Below are 20812 nucleotides of genomic sequence, written 5' to 3'. Positions count from 1 at the left end.
CATTAAGCAGATTCAGAAGGCTGTAGGTCGCAGTAGTTACTCAGAGATGAAGTAGCTTGCATGGGATAGAGTAGCACAGAGAGCTGCATCGAACCAGTCTCTGGACTGAAGACCACAACAACAACGACAACAAAAACAGGAATAAGAGGGGTAGCTAATGACTGGTTTCAATCATACCTAACAGATAGGGTAGAAAGAGTAGAGATAACACATACTTCAAATAGATCTAAACATTTAGCAAAACACTTATCACACCCAAAATACATTAATATAGGGGTTCTGCAAGGTAGCATATTGGGACCAATACTATTCCTGATATACATCAATGACTTTCCCAGTAGTGTTACTCATGGTGAAAAAATTCTTTTCGCTGATGACAGCAATATTATAGTCACTGAGAAAACAAGAGAACTCCTTGCCAAGCAAATGAAACTCTCAAGGATGTTTGCGATTGGTCAGTAAGCAATAAAGTGACATTGGACATAAGGAAAACTAATGCCATGAATTTCAGTTTGTAGAGTAAAAATGACTATGTTAAATTAAATGTAGATGGCACCTCTATAGACTGTGTAACAAATGCAAAATTTCTAGGATTGAATGTTGATTCTCAGTTGGAGTGGTGTGTACACACAAAGGTACTTGCAAACAGAATGTCATCAGCATGTTATTCCCTTAGAATCCTATCATCATTGTGTCACATGCAGTGTCTTGTAGTTACATATTATTCATATGTACACTCAATTCTTTGCTATGGCATTCTTTTTTGGGGAACAAATGCACAAAATATGAACACAGTTTTCAAACTTTACAAAAGAGCCATAAGAATAATAACCAAAAACTCTAGTCGAGCTCATTGTAAAGATCTGTTCAAAACACTGGGGATTTTAACTGCTCCATGTGAATACATTTACCAGTCAGTTTTACACATCAAAAATAACATTGGTAATAACTGCACAAACAGCTCTGTCCATGACCATGCAACAAGAGAGACTCAATTTACATTAACCCAAAAAATAAATAAACAAAAAACTCAAAACAGCATTTTCTACCAAGGAATAAAACTGTACAATAAATTATTATTATTATTATTATTATTATTATTATTATTATAAAATATCCAACATACCACGTAACACCTTCACTTTACGTTTGTTTCCTTCTTTTTTCCTTTCTAGAAATACTTACCCCCAAGCTATGCATGGTACAATACTAACACCTCATCCTCTTTCTGAGCTCAACATCTCACTCATTATGGAGCGATTCTGACTCAGGTTTTCAGGGTAGCAAATGGGAAGTTGTGGTACAGAAAATGGCCCAGAGATCACCAGTGTGTGTCTCTGTGTGTGTGTGTGTGTGTGTGTGTGTGTGTGTGTGTGTGTGTGTGTGTGTGTGTGTGTGTGAAGTGTTAATGAAACAATGTGTGTATAGTGTGTGCAGTGACTGATAGTAAGATATGAGTGAACAGTGTGGCATTAAATTATTTAATAAGTTATTTGTAAAAAAAGTATTGTATACCAGGAGTAAATCTAATGATTGTCTCTAACTAGAAGTCTGTAAATATATGTGTATATTTGTTTAAAAAGAAAGATGATGAGACTTACCAAACAAAAGCGCTGGCAGGTCGATACACACACAAACAAACACAAACATACACACAAAATTCAAGCTTTCGCAACAAACTGTTGCCTCATCAGGAAAGAGGGAAGGAGAGGGAAAGACGAAAGGATGTGGGTTTTAAGGGAGAGGGTAAGGAGTCATTCCAGTCCCGGGAGCGGAAAGACTTACCTTAGGGGGAAAAAAGGACGGGTATACACTCGCACACACACACACACACATCCATCCACACATATACAGACACATGATATGTCTGCTTGTGTCTGTATATGTGTGGATGGACACGTGCGCGTGTGCGCGAGTGTACACCCGTCCCCCCCCCCCCCCCCCCCCAAGGCAAGCCTCCCCGCCCCCGGGACCGGAACGACTCCTCACCCTCTCCCCCAAAACCCACATCCCTTCGTCCCTCCCCCCCCCCCCTCCCCCCGACGAGGCAACAGTCTGCTGCGAAAGCTCGAACCCCGCGTGTATGCTTGTGTTCGTCTGTGCGTCCGTCGACCCGCCACCACCATCCTCCTACAGGCCAACCGCAAATTAGAACAGCATGCCACCCTCCACCTTAAAAAACTATCCAATCTCCTGGTTTCCCACCTCCGGAAAGGCAACTCACTCACCCTTCACAACCTTTCCAGCAAACCTCAACCTCCTCTCATTGCACACAAACCCAGTCTCTCCCATCTACTCAATCTCCCACTTCCAGCTCCACTCCCTCCAAAACCTCAAAATTCCAATCAACACAATCTGGAACCACAACACCCCAATTCAGTAGTTAACCTCTCCTCCAAACCTCTCTCCCAATCCGAAACCTCTGTCCTATCCAAAGGCCTCACCTTCAGCCCCACTCCCCGATTTAACCAAACAGCCCTTGTCAAAGATTTACTGTCCTACACCCGTACTCTCTGCTGGAAATATCACTTTGCCACGAAGAAAAATGATCCTAATCCTACTCCTAATGATCCAACTCCCCAAGATACTATCCAAATTGAACCATGCCTGGAACAGTTCCGTCCTCCGTCACAGCGGGACCCACCTCCTCTTCCTCAAAATCACCCTCTCCTAACCTTCCAGGAATTTCTGACTTCCAGCCTTGCCTCTCAATCCTTCTTAAAAAACCTTAATCCTACTCCCAACATCACCACTGCTGAAGCCCAGGCTATCCGTGATCTGAAGGCTGACCAATCCATCGTCATTCTTCCGGCGGACAAGGGTTCCACGACTGTGGTACTTGATCGTCGGGAGTATGTGGCTGAGGGACTGCGTCAGCTTTCAGACAACACTACTTACAAAGTTTGCCATGGTAATCCCATTCCTGATGTCCAGGCGGAGCTTCGAGGAATCCTCAGAACCTTAGGCCCCCTACAAAACCTTTCACCTGACTCCATCAACCTCCTGACCCCACCAACATCCCGCACCCCTACCTTCTACCTTCTTCCCAAAATTCACAAACCCAATCATCCCGGCCGTCCCATTGTAGCTGGTTACCAAGCCCCCACAGAACGCATCTCTGCCTACGTAGATCAACACCTTCAACTCATTACATGCAGTCTCCCATCCTTCATCAAAGACACCAACCACTTTCTCGAACGCCTGGAATCCCTACCCAGTCTGTTACCCCCGGAAACCATCCTTGTAACCATTGATGCCACTTCCTTATACACAAATATCCCGCATGTCCAGGGCCTCGCTGCGATGGAGCACTTCCTTTCACGCCGATCACCTGCCACCCTACCTAAAACCTCTTTCCTCATTACCTTAGCCAGCTTCATCCTGACCCACAACTTCTTCACTTTTGAAGGCCAGACATACCAACAATTAAAGGGAACAGCCATGGGTACCAGGATGGCCCCCTTGTACGCCAACCTATTCATGGGTCGCTTAGAGGAAGCCTTCTTGGTTACCCAGGCCTGCCAACCCAAAGTTTGGTACAGATTTATTGATGACATTTTCATGATCTGGACTCACAGTGAAGAAGAACTCCAGAATTTCCTCTCCAACCTCAATTCCTTTGGTTCCATCAGATTCACCTGGTCCTACTCTAAATCCCATGCCACTTTCCTTGACGTTGACCTCCACCTGTCCAATGGCCAGCTTCACACGTCCGTCCACATCAAACCCACCAACAAGCAACAGTACCTCCATTATGACAGCTGCCACCCATTCCACATCAAACGGTCCCTTCCCTACAGCCTAGGTCTTTGTGGCAAACGAATCTGCTCCAGTCCGGAATCCTTGAACCATTACACCAACAACCTGAAAACAGCTTTTGCATCCCGTAACTACCCTCCCGACCTGGTACAGAAGCAAATAACCAGAGCCACTTCCTCATCTCCTCAAACCCGGAACCTTCCACAGAAGAACCCCAAAAGTGCCCCACTTGTGACAGGATACTTTCCGGGACTGGATCAGATTCTGAATGTGGCTCTCCAGCAGGGATACGACTTCCTCAAATCCTGCCCTGAAATGAGATCCATCCTTCATGAAATCCTCCCCACTCCACCAAGAGTGTCTTTCCGCCGTCCACCTAACCTTCGTAACCTCTTAGTTCATCCCTATGAAATCCCCAAACCACCTTCCCTACCCTCTGGCTCCTACCCCTGTAACCGCCCCCGGTGTAAAACCTGTCCCATGCACCCTCCCACCACCACCTATTCCAGTCCTGTAACCCGGAAGGTGTACATGATCAAATTCAGAGCCACGTGTGAAAGCACCCACGTGGTTTACCAACTGACCTGCCTACACTGTGAAGCGTTCTATGTGGGAATGACCAGCAACAAACTGTCCATTCGCATGAATGGACACAGGCAGACAGTGTTTGTTGGTAATGAGGATCACCCTGTGGCTAAACATGCCTTGGTGCACGGCCAGCAGATCTTGGCACAGTGTTACACCGTCCGGGTTATCTGGATACTTCCCACTAACACCAACCTGTCAGAACTCCGGAGATGGGAACTTGCCCTTCAGCATATCCTCTCTTCTCGCTATCCGCCAGGCCTCAATCTCCGCTAATTTCTAATTTCAATCTGCCGCCGCTCATACCTCACCTGTCTTTCAACATCATCTTTGCCTCTGTACTTCCGTCCCGACTGACATCTCTGCCCAAACTCTTTGCCTTTACAAATGTCTGCTTGTGTCTGTGTATGTGTGGATGGATATGTGTGTGTGCGAGTGTATACCTGTCCTTTTTTCCCCCTAGGGTGGGTCTTTCCGCTCCCGGGATTGGGGTGGCTCCTTGCCCTCTCCCTTGGGACCCGTATCCTTTTGTCTTTCCTTCTCCTTCCCTCTTTCCTGGCGGGGCAACCGTTGGTTATATATATATAAAATAGAAGGAAACATTCCACGAAGGAAAAATATACCTAAAAACAAAGATGATGTGACTTGCCGGATGGAGGTGGTGGCGGGTCGACTGACGCACAGACGAACACAAGCATACACGCGGGGTTCGAGCTTTCGCAGCAGACTGTTGCCTCGTCGGGGGGGGGGGGGGGGGGGGGGGGGGGACGAAGGGATGTGGGTTTTGGGGGAGAGGGTGAGGAGTCGTTCCGGTCCCGGGGGCGGGGAGGCTTGCCTTGGGGGGGGAGGGGGGGGGGACGGGTGTACACTCGCGCACACGCGCACGTGTCCATCCACACATATACAGACACAAGCAGACATATCATGTGTCTGTATATGTGTGAATGGATGTGTGTGTGTGTGCGAGTGTATACCCGTCCTTTTTTCCCCCTAAGGTAAGTCTTTCCGCTCCCGGGACTGGAATGACTCCTTACCCTCTCCCTTAAAACCCACATCCTTTCGTCTTTCCCTCTCCTTCCCTCTTTCCTGATGAGGCAACAGTTTGTTGCGAAAGCTTGAATTTTGTGTGTATGTTTGTGTTTGTTTGTGTGTCTATTGACCTGCCAGCGCTTTTGTTTGGTAAGTCTCATCATCTTTCTTTTTAAATATATTTTTTCCATGTGGAATGTTTCCCTCTATTATATTCATATGTGTATATTTGTGTATATTCGCTTATTTTAAATTGATCTAAATTTGTAAATACTTTGACATGTCCTATATCTTTGTAAAAAGATATCTACAGATGAATAAAGCTACTACTACTACTACTACTAATACTACTACTACTACACTTCATCTATATTAAAATTGAAAATGTGTAAGAATTCAAATTTTGTCACTCACTACACCAAATGCTGTTTTATTGTGGCTTCATATTCTTCTAGAACATTCACACAATCATACTTCTCTAATCTCAGTATCAGAACAGTAAGAAATGGTGTCTAATTGGAAAGTGAAACACTTTATCTTCTTGGTGTGCCCACAGTCAGATAGATCAAGACAAAATCAAATCATTACATAGTTATAGTTTTTCACAGGACAACCATCAGAAAGAATTAAATGATTGAATAATATATGATGTAAAGGTTCATTTATCAACACTCTAAAAACTTGAAGGGCTTTGCTTCCCCTTCTTGAGACAGAAAGAACTCCATCTTGTGAGTCTATCTATTAGAGCAGTAACTGCATTTAACTGTGTTGTAGTCACCCGTAATGGAAGATGTGCTTTGTCAAAACTCAAACATTTTCACTATTTCAGTGTGATAAAACTGATGCTTCAGTGATCATCTTCGGCTCACTAGAGTAGAAGATAACAGAAATTCAGCAAAGTAAAAACCTTGTTCATTTTGCACAGCTATTTACATATATCATAATAATTCTGGATTTTACTTTGTTTGAGTGTCATGTGCCAGATAGGTCCAATTTGAAATTCTAGTAGTTTATTGTTTGTATTGGTTTCTGATAATCTTTCAATAATTGAGTCAAGGCTGCTGTCTACCAATGATGTATTGTGTATTTTCAAACATTTCTGAGTACAAAATAAAATTCATACTATATAATTAATTGTGCTCCTAAGAAAATTTTGGCAACGCTGTCCTCATTCAAAACCAATCATTCCCCTTGACAACATTGTTTATTTATTTGATATTAAGTAGAAAATTATGATAGTGACTCACTGAACAGAATGTTAGCAGTTTCTTAGACAAATAATAGTAAGACAGCATTGCTGGTCAGTACATTGTTGTTGTTGTGATCTTCAGTCCTGAGACTGGTTTGATGCAGCTCTCCATGCTGCTCTATCCTGTGCAAGCTTCTTCATCTCCCAGTACCTACTGCAGCCTACATCCTTCTGAATCTGCTTAGTGTATTCATCTCTTGGTCTCCCTCTACGATTTTTACCCTCCACACTGCCCTCCAGTACTAAATTGGTGATCCCTTGATGCCTCAGAACATGTCCTACCAACCGATCCCTTCTTCTAGTCAAGTTGTGCCACAAACATCTCTCCTCCCCAATTCTGTTCAATACCTCCTCATTAGTTATGTGATCTACCCATCTAATCTTCATCATTTTTCTGTAGCACCACATTTCGAAAGCTTCTATTCTCTTCTTGTCTAAACTATTTATTGTCCACGTTTCACTTCCATACATGGCTACACTCCATACATATACCTTCAGAAAAGACCTCCTGACACTTAAATCTATACTCCATGTTAGCAAATTTCTCTTCTTCAGAAACACTTTCCTTTCCATTGCCAGTCTACATTTTATATCCTCTCTACTTCGAAACATCATCAGTTATTTTGCTCCCCAAATAGCAAAACCCATTTACTACTTTAAGTGTCTCATTTCCTAATTTAATTCCCTCAGCATCAACCAACTTAATTCGACTACATACCATTATCCTCTTTTTGCGTTTGTTGATGTTCATCTTATACCCTCCTTTCAAGACCTTGCATTCCATTCAACTGCTCTTCCAAGTCCTTTGCTGTCTCTGTCAGAATTACAATGTCATCAGTGAACTTCAAAGTTTTTATTAATTCTCCATAAATTGAAATAACTACTTTGAACTTTTCTTTTGTTTCCTTTACTGCTTGCTCAATATACAGATTGAATAACATCGGGGAGAGGCTACAATCCTGTCTCACTCCCTTCCCATCCACTGCTTCCCTTTCATGTCCCTCGACTCTTATAACTGCCTTCAGAATTTGAAAGAGAGTATTGCAGTCAACATTGTCAAACGCTTTCTCTAAGTCTACAAATACTAGAAACATAGATTTGCTTTTCCTTAATCTTTCTTCTAAGATAAGTCGTAGGGTCAGTATTGCCTCACATGTTCCAACATTTCTATGGAATCCAAACTGCTCTTCCCCGAGGTCAGCTTCTGCCAGTTTTTCCATTCGTCTGTAAAGAATTCACATTAATATTTTGCAGCTGTGACTTATTAAACTGATAGTTCGGTAATTTTCACATCTGTTAACACCTGCTTTCTTTGGGATTGGTATTATTATATTCTTCTTGAAGTCTGAGGGAATTTTGCCTGTCTCATACATCTTGCTCACCGACTAGTTCTCCCAAGGCTGTCAGTAGTTCTAATGGAATGTTGTCTACTCCCGGGGCCTTGTTTCGACTTAAGTCTTTCAGTGCTCTGTCAAACTCTTCATGCAGTATCATATCTCCCATTTCATCTTCATCTACCTCCTCTTCCATTTCCATAATATTGTGTCCTCAAGTATATCGCCCTTGTATAGACCCTCTATATACTCCTTCCACCTTTCTGCTTTCCCTTCTTTGCTTAGTACTGGGTTTCCATCTGAGCTCTTGATATTTGTGCAAGTGGTTCTCTTTTCTCCAAAGGTCTCTTTAATTTACCTGTAGGCAGTATCTATCTTACCCCTAGTGAGATAAGCCTCTACATCCTTAAATTTGTCCTCTAGCCATCCCTGCTTAGCCATTTTGCACTTCCTGTCGATCTCATTTTTGAGATGTTTGTATTCCTTTTTGCCTGCTTCACTTACTGCATTTTTGTATTTTCTCCTTTCATCAATTAAATTTAGTATCTCTTCTGTTACCCAAGAATTTCTACTAGCCCTCATCTTTTTATCTACTTGATCCTCTGCTGCCTTCACTATTTCATTCCTCAAAGCTACCCATTCTTCTTCTACTGTATTTCTTTCCCCCCTTCCTGTCAATTGTTCCTTTATGCTCTCCCTGAAACTCAGTACAACCTCTGGTTCTTTCAGTTTATCCAGGTCCCATCTCCTTAAATTCCCACCTTTTTGCAGTTTCTTCAGTTTTAATCTACAGTTCATAACCAATTGATTGTAGTCAGAGTCCACATCTGCCCCTGGAAATGTCTTACAACTTAAAATCTGGTTCCTAAATCTCTGTCATACCATTATTTAGTCTATCTGAAACCTTCTAGTGTCTCCAGGGTTCTTCCATGTATACAACCTCCTTTTATGATTCTTGAACCAAGTGTTAGCTATGAGTAAGTTATGCTCTGTGCAAAATTCTACCAGGCGGCTTCCTCTTTCATTTCTTAGCCCCAATTCATATTCACCTATGTTTCCCTCTCTTCCTTTTCCTACTGTCGAATTCCAGTCACCCATGACTATTAAATTTTCGTCCCTTATTTTACCTCATCATACATTTCATCAATTTCTTCATCATCTGCAGAGCTAGTTGGCATATAAACTTGTACTACCGTAGTAGGCATGGGCTTCGCGTCTATCTTGGCCACAATAATGCGTTCACTATGCTGTTTGTAGTAGCTTACTCGCATTACTTTTTTTTATTCATTATTAAACCTACTTCTGCATTACCCCTATTTGATTTTGTTCATACTTCCTGGAAAATTGTCAGTACTGCTGAGAGGCAGATATAAACGTACATACACTATCTTAGGTTTTGGAACTAATAGTTCCTGCCTTCAGAAGAATAAGAGGAAGGTTGAAAAGGAGGCCACATCACCCAATTTGTTGTGAAGATGAGGGAAGAGAAAGATGATGAATATGGAAAAACACTGGTTTTCAGTGTTTCTTTACTTTTCTTCTTTTTCTGTCATGTTGATGAAGAAAGTCACTATACATATATTTGGCTTGATTGTGTTAAAATGCACCAAAACTCTAGTCACTAATAAAGTGATTCTTACATAACCTCAAAGTTGTAATGACTTTTGTCATTAAAATTTAAATTTCTTAAGTTATATGTTCACAACTTCTTTTGTAATACACTCCTGGAAATTGAAATAAGAACACCGTGAATTCATTGTCCCAAGAAGGGGAAACTTTATTGATTCATTCCTGGGGTCAGATACATCACATGATCACACTGACAGAACCACAGGCACATAGACACAGGCAACAGAGCATGCACAATGTCGGCACTAGTACAGCGTATATCCACCTTTCGCAGCAATGCAGGCTGCTATTCTCCCATGGAGACGATCGTAGAGATGCTGGATGTAGTCCTGTGGAACGGCTTGCCATGCCATTTCCACCTGGCGCCTCATTTGGACCAGCGTTCATGCTGGACGTGCAGACCGCGTGAGACGACGCTTCATCCAGTCCCAAACATGCTCAATGGGGGACAGATCCGGAGATCTTGCTGGCCAGGGTAGTTGACTTACACCTTCTAGAGCACGTTGGGTGGCACGGGATACATGCGGATGTGCATTGTCCTGTTGGAACAGCAAGTTCCCTTGCCGGTCTAGGAATGGTAGAACGATGGGTTCGATGACGGTTTGGATGTACCGTGCACTATTCAGTGTCCCCTCGACGATCACCAGTGGTGTACGGCCAGTGTAGGAGATCGCTCCCCACACCATGATGCCGGGTGTTGGCCCTGTGTGCCTCGGTCGTATGCAGTCCTGATTGTGGCGCTCACCTGCACGGCGCCAAACACGCATACGACCATCATTGGCACCAAGGCAGAAGCGACTCTCATCGCTGAAGACGACACGTCTCCATTCGTCCCTCCATTCACGCCTGTCGCGACACCACTGGAGGCGGGCTGCACGATGTTGGGGCGTGAGCGGAAGACGGCCTAACGGTGTGCGGGACCGTAGCCCAGCTTCATGGAGACGGTTGCGAATGGTCCTCACCGATACCCCAGGAGCAACAGTGTCCCTAATGTGCTGGGAAGTGGCGGTGCGGTCCCCTACGGCACTGCGTAGGATCCTCCGGTCTTGGGGTGCATCCGTGCGTCGCTGCGGTCCGGTCCCAGGTCGACGGGCACTTGCACCTTCCGCCGACCACTGGCAACAACATCGATGTACTGTGGAGACCTCACGCCCCACGTGTTGAGCAATTCGGCGGTACGTCCACCCGGCCTCCCGCATGCCCACTATACGCCCTCGCTCAAAGTCCATCAACTGCACATACGGTTCACGTCCACACTGTCGCGGCATGCTACCAGTGTTAAAGACTGCGATGGAGCTCCGTATGCCATGGCAAACTGGCTGACACTGACGGCGGCGGTGCACAAATGCTGCGCAGCTGGCGCCATTCGACGGCCAACACCGCGGTTCCTGGTGTGTCCGCTGTGCCGTGCGTGTGATCATTGCTTGTACAGCCCTCTCGCAGTGTCCGGAGCAAGTATGGTGGGTCTGACACACCGGTGTCAATGTGTTCTTTTTTCCATTTCCAGGAGTGTAGTTTATAGGATATTCATAATGTGAAAAATAGGCAATGAGATGTCCAGCTTCATTCTGCATAAACTATTTTTATTCTGCTATATAAAATGCCTTTTGACACCTGTAATTTTGGACATACTTTATTCTTTGGAGTATTTTAAACATGTATTAGACTGGTTTTTGTAAGATGTAATATAGAGCATTTCAGTCATGTAAACTCCACTGGTCTTCTTTTTCAGGTCTTCAATCATAACTCATGTTTACCAGATAACTTCATGGGACAAGTCAAGTTACCAGCCACAGTGAATCAGCATCCAAGCCCTATTACTGTTGATTTAATGGGAAAAGGAAAGAATGAAGGACAACCAACAAAGGGCTCACTAATGCTTGAAATATTCACCAATGACAATTTAATGATGGTTTAATTGTGTCTTTCCATAGCTTAAAAGTGATGCTAAGCCCTCTTATGACCAAAGATCTCTCTCTCTCTCTCTCTCTCTCTCTCTCTGTGTGTGTGTGTGTGTGTGTGTGTGTGTGTGTGTGTGTGTGAGAGAGAGAGAGAGAGAGAGAGAGAGAGAGAGAGAGAGAGAGAGAAAGAGTGTTGAGTTTATCTCCTATGCAAAACATTTCCCTTACAAATGCTTTTTAAGTGTGTAATGACTACAAGGCTAAATTCTTTGTTATCAGTTAGCTGTAATTGTATCATCATAAGCCAACTGTCTGTATTTCATAAAAATGTTTATTCATATGCACAATCACAAAATGCTGTGCCTCTCAATAAATATTTTTGAAAACTTTTCAACCACAATAGTCTCCAGTATGACAATATGTCATACTTAGCTGAAGTGTTAATTTAGTGATAAGTGGTGGTAAATGCCCTTTTCACAACAGTAAAAAAACATATGCAATTAATTGTTCAGAATATTCATGTTTACCAATATTTAGATAAGAAACTACTTCCGTCTGGTGTGTTTTCAGACTGTCGCATTGTCATCTTACCATTCATCTGATTATTGGTGAAAATGTGTTCAAAAAATAAGTGAATATAGCTTGTTGAGCTGATATCAGTTCTCAATACTTTGTGTTAATTACAATTTTTATGTACCTGTATCTGTAAAATTCCCTATTCGATATATTTTTGAATGTGACTCACTGATATATCTGAAATAATCTACACAGATAATGAAATTTATAACTTTATGTAGCTTAAAGTTTACTAGTATCCAAACTGGCTTTTGTTACAGTTTGTTTTACAACTTGTGCCTATATGCATGGGAGGAAGATCTAAAAACTGGTGTCAGTTTGTACAATTTGTATGATGAAGTTGAGAATTATACATACATGTTGCATTAATATATGCAAGGAAAATGTTATATATAGACATAAATAATTCTTGCCTCAAGTGTGTTATTGTAGTAACAGCACTTCTTTTAGGAGACTGAATATGTGTGTTGTTATTTTTCCCAGTAAGTTTATTTCTGTTACTGAGCCTTCCTCAGTGTACAATAAGTCACATTAAAATGACAATCAGCAGACATTAGATATGGAAATAGTGATGTGAAAATTTTAGAAATTTTATGTAAAAGAAATAAGATAATATAGAGGAAAAACATTGGCTGCAATTGTGATAACTGTATGTTGTAAAAAGTTGGACTAGCCAATGAAGATTTTGCGTAAAGTAATGGAATTGAATAGCTAAACTTACTCTGTGGAAGAGGGAGTCAAATATTAAAGTAAAGAAATAATGAGTTTCATGTTGGGGAAAGTGTGGCCAGAGGATAGAAAACACCAACTTAAACTAATGCAGAGGAGGAAGAGGGGGAGGGGGGGTAACAGAAGAGCATTCTGAATAATAGGTATGAAAAGACAATATAAAAAAGTGAAGTGAGATATTGCATGACAGTTCACTATTTGACACAAGGACACTGTCACATCTCCTAAACAAAAACATTTACAAGCATCTTTTGATCTTGATGAGATTGTCTAAAAGCGTCATGCACCACAACCTGAAGAGAATAACATTACATGAGTCCTCTCCATAATCTGTGTATGATGTCCTGCTACATGTTTAGCCACTACTCAATATTACTGCAGTGTATTTTACAGCCTCAAATGGATTGGACTCTGCCCAGTTCATCCCACTTCACACAGTACTGAAAATGGAAAATAAACCTTAGAAAGCTGTGATTTTCTATACTAGCTACATTGTAGTATAATTTTCATCCTCTGATTTATTATGTGTAAAAAATGATTACACTCTAAGATTCTCTCGTCTTATCATTCACTTAAGAGTGGAGTCATTGCTTCTCATTTCTAGATTTTTTATGGTTTTGTTTCTGTGCTTCATTCTCCCTCTAGCTTCTTGCTTTTCCAATTTTTAGGTATTGGCCTACCTTTATACTCTCACTCCCTGTCTCTCAAAGTAGCTAATTATCACTGCATATTTTATTTATTTAGCATATGACTGCAAAGTGCGCAATAATATAAAATTAAGCATAAAAATTAAATTTGTGACTGTGTATCTGTAGTAATTCACAGACCAAAGACTAAGTTCACAATTAATCTGATCACTAGCAGAGAAACTGAAAAGAAATGTTCTCTTGCCTTAGTGTGTTGTTATATCATGTGATTAATGTAGGAAATGATAGAGTGCTACTTACTGCAAAGAAGACATGTAAAGTCGCAGATTGGCCAAATTAAATTGTGTCTTTTAATTGTGATTGTCTGCAACGTAACATGTCTTCTTTACAGTAAGTAGCAATCTGTATTTTCCTACATTGTTGATATTCCTACCTGGAGTTACCATTGTTAGATCATACCATTGTCTGATAAGTGCAGTCATGTGACACTACTCTATTTCCTCAATTTAGTCACTGCCATTCATTCCATTTTTTTCATATTCTCTTAAGATACCACACTTCGTTGATTCTCTTACATGCAATTTTTCAGAACATAATCCTAAAGTTTTTCTTGAACAAATGTGAATATACTTACACAGGTTTCTTTGCATTCCAAATTGTGTTCTTTATTAAGGTCCCTAAACTTGTTTCCATGATAAATTTGCATATATTTAATTGGTGATGCAGATTTCAGTGAACCATTCCATTGGTATACAGTTCAGGTTTTTCTGATTTTTTTTCAATTACTATTGCACAGATTGTTTTGCTGGATGCTACAGATGTGGTCATAGTAGTATTGGTTCGAGTGTTGTAGAACAATAAGCATGAAATTGTGTCAATATTTGTTGATAACATCAACTTTAGAAACATGGTCCTTTCTTAATCGCATTGATGTACCATATTCAGCCAGATTTCGACAAAATTCTGACTGAGAAGCTAGTTACTTTTGCAGTCATCCTGCAAGTGGAAGCATAAGCCTCTTACTAATATTATTTCTGTAGCTTTGCAAGTATGTTTGGACACTACTTGTAAAAGAAGTGTGATCCCAAGTAATTGGAAGTAAGATCATGCTTGACGTATAAATCATTCCAGTCCTTTGGATGTTCCATAGTAACTTGGTTAGTATTCAGATGTAAACAAGAACCATCAGTTTTAGTAGTCATTTGAATTAATCTCCATTTTAATAGACTGCTCTTTATTCATCAAGATCTTTATTTGACAGCTGTCTCAAGTTTTCAGTGACTTGGCCAAGTCACTTGCACAGTCACAAATTTTTGTGATATGCCTGGAAGAAAATCAGCTCTAGATCATCTGAACAAAGATGGGAGCAAACATAAGAATGTTGTTATTCAGCACTTTCCCATTAGTAAATGTGATTATAAACTGAAAACCTATAGTGAAAAAATTGTTCAAAAGCATCAAGAAGTCTGATAAAAATTCATAGTCAGGCTCAATGTGATCTATAAAATTTATTCCTGTTCATTTGAAGTATTTTCTATCAGTCTTCCAGGAATCAGTTGAGAATAAGATGCTTCAAATATTAATAACAGTAACTCAGAAGAGCAAGAAACAGTTTTCAGTGCAGTTCCTCATTTTAAAGTTTCTCCATCCCTATAAATCTTGCTCTTTTAAATACTTTGTTATGCATGTCACATTCATCTTTCAGGATATGATGAAATTTTAGTCATTGTGGCTCATATCAGCTAGAGGTATACTGTTTAGTGCAGCTCTGCACCATATTTGCCTTCCCTGTTGATGTTAGAGTTTGCATATAACTTTTTAAATGCTTTAATGTACACATTAACTTGTACCCAAAAGTCTGCTAATCTTTATGCTTTGCTTTGGAGGTTCTCTTCTCTAACTGATTCGTCAGTGGTCAATAGGAATGTGAATTTATATGTTCTTTACAATCTCTGCCCCAAGACTTGATACAAATGTCAAGAAATGTGTGTTGTTCAGGGAGCCCAGTAATCAGTAGGTCATTTCTTGTTTCCCATTTCTTATATATTATTTGTAATAATATGTTGGTGTTATTCTAGTTACTTTCTTTACCCAATCCATCAACACTTTTATTAGGCATTCTGCAATAATAGGTTTCTTATATACCATCATGCATTTGTTTTTTATGGATATCTGCTGTGTATACAGCTGCTATGTACTCCCTGCAGTTTACAGTTGTACCATAGGACCAGAGCTCCTTGAAATGTTTTTTGTCGAACCTATCATCCAGTATATTACTTGCATCTTTGCTTTCATGACCTGACAGTGATTCTTTAATTTGAAGATTTAATTAAGTGTCATCACAAAAATGTTTTCCGCTACATTGTTCCAGTTTCTGCATTTACACCTACATCTACATTTCCATGGCTTCCCCACAACAGTCAAAATGTATAACTCCCAAGTAGAAGTAGTAGTAGTAGTAGTAGTAGTAGTAGTAGTAATCTGGAGTAAGAGGGAACTTGATCCATGAGCCATTCCATTGCATCAGAAGCTCCATATAACTTTTAGCCCTACTCTTCAAGTGGAAGACAAGTCTCACCTCTTGAAGAACTGACCTGTAATATGTGGTTAGATAATTCAGAACCATTATAGATTCATTTCCTTATCACTGTCACTCAGAAGTACTGTATCACCACCCTTTAGGCAGATATGTTTGTTCATTGAGTGTACACATCCAGGAATGGAAAATATCTCTTATTTTTAAGTGGTCTGTTTGATTTTACCTTCATGATTTTTTAAAATTTTATATAAATAAATTATCTGTTTTGTGACATATTTCATCAGAGATGTAGTGTGTAGCTGTGTACTAAAATGTTGTTCCACTGTATCATATGGTACAGAAGTATCTAGAGAAGTAGCTTTCATATGGCATCACAGTTTGCAGTAATGTAGATGCTTGTCATATTCTACATCTTAAAATTTTAATGATATGCCTTCCCCAACACTTTTTTTTAATAACCAGGGTTTAATTTCTGGTTTTTACTTTACAATGTCTTTTGTTCTTGCAATCTACTGAGAATCAGGCAAAAACCTTGCTGTTCTTGACATTTGGTAATGTTACCTCAGAACATTTATAAGTTAAAAATGCATTGTCAGTGGCTCTGTTGTGAGTACTATGTACAGCTTGCCAGTCAGGCTTCCTGTCCACTTTCTCTTGATGTGTATGCAGGAGAGGAGGAAACACTTTGAATTTGGTAAAGTACTAAAACACACCTGTTACAGTGATTGCTGTAAGTTGCTTAATTCATTTTATAATAAATGAAGTCAGGGAGTCTACTTATGCATTAATATAAAAGAATGAAGAACTATTTTGCTTTTACTTTTATTGCTAATATTTTAGACTTAATGCTGTGAAATAGTAAACTAATGGTGAATGAGGCAAAAATAAGGACTGCATCATGATTAATTTGATGACCTTGTAAAAGTACTGTACGAGTCCACTGCATGGATTACAATTCCAACCTGCATCAGTGTTATAACAATCCTTACATATCGTTTATTGTACAATATAAGCATATATAATTTTTGTCAATTATGCTGCCAGACAAATATCATACACACCTCTGTATGTGTGTCAATTTTCTTACACTATGGTGTCTACATTGGTTAGCCTTATGCAGTGGAGAAGAAGCTGTACTAGTGTAATATTGAGTGTTCCTGCAGCATCAAGCTTTTGTCGGTTTTTGAGCTCGCATTTATTTCTTAATCTTCCATTCTCTGTTACATACCTTAACTGTAATGTTGCTTGCTGGCAAAAATTTCTATTTTGAGAAGAATGTTTTGTATTTGTTATTGTATCTTGTCTTCTTGGACTTCCATTATATACCAAAACATTTATAAAACCAAATGTACAGAGGAAGTCATAGTTTGACGTATATGTCATTTATCTTTTAGATTTAAGTGCTAAAGGAAATGATCTTTTAAACTTCAATGTGTTGCTATTTACAAGTGCCTTTTATCGAAACAGTGAAGATTGTATTTTTGTCCATACAAATAGAAGTGCCTTTCACTAAAAACTTAAGACATGGTTTTTAATTTTCATTAAAGTGAACACTTTATTTTGTATGCTTTTTATATGCAATAACTTTACTGACAGTTACCAGATAGCATATTCAGAGATTTATACTGTACATTTTTATGTTCCACATTTTACTTTAATAAAATATCTATTAGTTATATTTAAATTTGGGTAAAGATGTACTTTCATACTTCCTTCCTTTCAATTTAATTAAGGTATTTATTTGCATGGTCTTATAGCTGGAAGTCTGGGAAATATTTAAAAATTATTGTAAATGGCTGTTTGATACTTACATCAGATCGCAGATATGTGTGTATTTTCTGTTTATAACAGGATAATGAAAAGGATAGTTGTTGCTCACAATATAACGGAGATGCTGAAGAAAGACACAATAAAAGACTGGTGGAAAGTTAGCTTTCAGCCAACAAGGCCTTTTTTCTGTTTATAAGAAAGTGTATTGCCTATAAGAAACCATAATAGCGTTGTAAACAGTTTCTCTCTGTAGCAAAAGATTGAAAGTACTTCTTTAAAAGAATAGAAATGAAGAAAATAATAAATGAGACTGTTCACATTACTCGGGACCATTTTTTGTGACATATTAGTGAACATGTTTTTGACCTTAAATTGTATCCTCACACTGTGTGACAGGTTTAATTAAATTTGATCAAATCAGTAGCATTGGATGAGCACTTTTCTACAAACAAATTTTTGCTCCCCACCAGAAAATCTTGCATAGGAGGTCTGTCCCAATGTATATGAGACTGATTCTGCAAATTTGTGAACTTATCAGATACGTTCAGTTAGTGATGGCTGCCTTCAAAATAGCAACAATTTGAGTCCACCCACACCCATGTATGTTCCTTTCAAGTGCAGAAACTTAAGATAAATAATGTCGAGTTAGACCACAACCCGCTACCGGTTGTGGTCTCCGTCAAAAATCTTTAACTGAATAACAACCACAAGTTCAACAAGGTCAAGTGTGGGTAAAATAACATAGAAACTTCACTGGTTTGGCCTCCCAGCTGAGAGCAAGAACATGTCTAGTAAACTCTTCATCCACTGACACTGAGATTATAGGTTTTGATTAAACTTGTCACAACATAAAACCACAGTTTATTGTCAAAAACAGTCACACACTAATGCCACTGTCTATACAGTGCTAATAAGCTATGACAACTCCATTTTTACTGAAGTGAGCAGCTTCATTTGCACTTTGTGTAGTTATATATAGTAGAGGAAGTTTGTATATCCTTTGGTAACTATTTGTAAGCGATACAGGACAAGGAACTGTGCATGCCTACCCAAATTTGATATTATATACACAGAAAATGCACATGTAACATTCATATAAACATATACAATGATTAGAGCTTAAAACTCCATAAACATCAGTGATTAAATACAAATGACTATCTATCTGTAGAAGGAAGAGGAGGAGGAATACAAAACATTTGCCAACATTGATAACACACATAATTAAAGTGAGTGTCACACTAGACTACTTTGTGATCACTCTAATTAATAAGCATATAAATTTCCACTTTTTCTTCCTCTTCCTCCTCTTCTTCTTCTTCTTCTTCTTCTCCAATGAGCCAGCTAAGGACCATGTGCCAATTTCAGTTCTTTACTCACTGTTCTCGTCTTTTCTTCCAGTACTTCATCTGCTAACTATGTTTTTTTCTTTCTGTCTTTTGACCACTTCGGAGTACTTTTTTTTTTCATTTTTCTACATTGTAATCCTACCACATTTAATACTTTTCCCTTAAACAGTTCTCTGTGAGTTGTTCCTTCAGCTATTATATTAATCTTAAGGCTACATACCTCAGTCAGTAAAAACAGAACCTTGTATGCTCACTTCATTGCCCGTCTGTCTGTCTGACTGACTGACTGTTGAGACCCCTTTGTCTCACAAATGGGTGGTCATATCAAGCTGAAAATTATGTTGGATACTAAGGTCTATGGTCCCTTGGCTGTTTAAAAAAGTTAAGCTTCTAAGCCAGTGCATTCAGAAGATACTGCCATTTAAGTCACATATTTTTTATACTTGCAAATTCATTCATCAAACCTATAGAGTACTTCTCATGGCCTAGAATTATAATATCTGGCAAGAAGCAGTGTTTCACAGTACTAGTAAGTGAAAAATATCCAGAAAATTTTAATTTGAATTATATCACCTGAAAAAAATATTTGTCAAACAGTGAAAATGCAAGGGTGGAATATCAACAATGCAAGGAAAAGACAGAGTGCTACTTAACATAGAGATGGCACATTAACTTGCAGACAGGAACAGCTAAAAGACACTTACACAATAGCTTTCAGCCACAGCCTTCATTGAGAAAAAAAACCACATGACTAACCCTGTCTCGTAGACCTACTACATTTACCTACCGCACACTTAAAAACTCCCTCCCACTGTAATGGAAGATCCTCATCTAGCATGTTCCTCAACAGTTGTTCAAATTTTGGACAGGTCAATATTATCTCAGCTGCTTTTCTGAAAAATTTCATATAATTTTATACACAATATGTTATATTTCACACTAAAATTTAAGGAAAGGAATCACTTTATTTTCAGTGTTACAGTCATTAACTACTAGCTCTGAATGTACAATTAAAATTATTTTTTGTAGAAACATTTGAAATTACAAATTATCTGACACTCTTAAAATTTCTATTATTAATTATGCAATCTAGTACTGTTTATTATGTTTATTTCTGGATTCGTTTAAGAAATAATAAAACCAGTAGAGATTCGTTTGCAAAGAAAAATTGCAAACCCTTCAGAATATTTTTATTTCCACTAATTGAAGCAGTACTAAGTATGCCTCTGATGTGATCAGATGTATTTTGGGAGAACAATGTGATTTCTGCTTTGTTAATGTGAAAATTCAAAAGAATGTGTGATATACTAAAACCTGAGAAAATATAATAACATAACAACAAAAATTCTGCAATAACAATCTTCAAATTTATTTAGATCAATTCAACACTGAGGACCTAAAATGTGAGAATTTCAGCTTCAAGAATCAGACCCCTAGACAAGAAGAACTGGAGCCAACTCTACATGAAAAGCTAAGTAAACTAGAAAGTTTATTGTAATCTTAGCTCCTCTCAAATTTTTTATAAGAGATTTTGTTTATTGTGGACAATAATGGGAATTAGGAAGGAGGGAGGAGATTACACCACTACCACACAGAATCCAGAACTTAAACAGACCCAAAACATAGACATCAACATTTCATCCAAAAGCCTTAACCCTGCAGATGTATCAGTCCTTTCCAAAGACCTCACCTATTGCCCCACTCCCAAATTCAATC

At 39.3% G+C, this 20812-nt stretch overlaps 1 protein-coding gene across 2 annotated transcripts in view; it reads left to right on the top strand.

The window, feature by feature from the left end:
- LOC126161452 (calpain-5-like) overlaps window positions 1–18262 on the top strand; it is a 323178-nt gene extending 304916 nt beyond the window's left edge. For both annotated transcript variants that reach the window (XM_049917273.1, XM_049917272.1), the window contains exon 14: window positions 11318–18262. In XM_049917273.1, coding sequence (XP_049773230.1) covers window positions 11318–11503 — 186 coding nt within the window. In that variant the 3' untranslated portion in view covers window positions 11504–18262. The remainder of the gene's footprint in view (window positions 1–11317) is intronic.
- Window positions 18263–20812: the final 2550 nt, after the last annotated feature.

This window comes from Schistocerca cancellata, chromosome 2 (assembly GCF_023864275.1).
Source record: "Schistocerca cancellata isolate TAMUIC-IGC-003103 chromosome 2, iqSchCanc2.1, whole genome shotgun sequence".
Lineage (NCBI taxonomy): Eukaryota > Metazoa > Arthropoda > Insecta > Orthoptera > Acrididae > Schistocerca > Schistocerca cancellata.
This window is presented reverse-complemented; position numbering and strand designations above follow the sequence as displayed.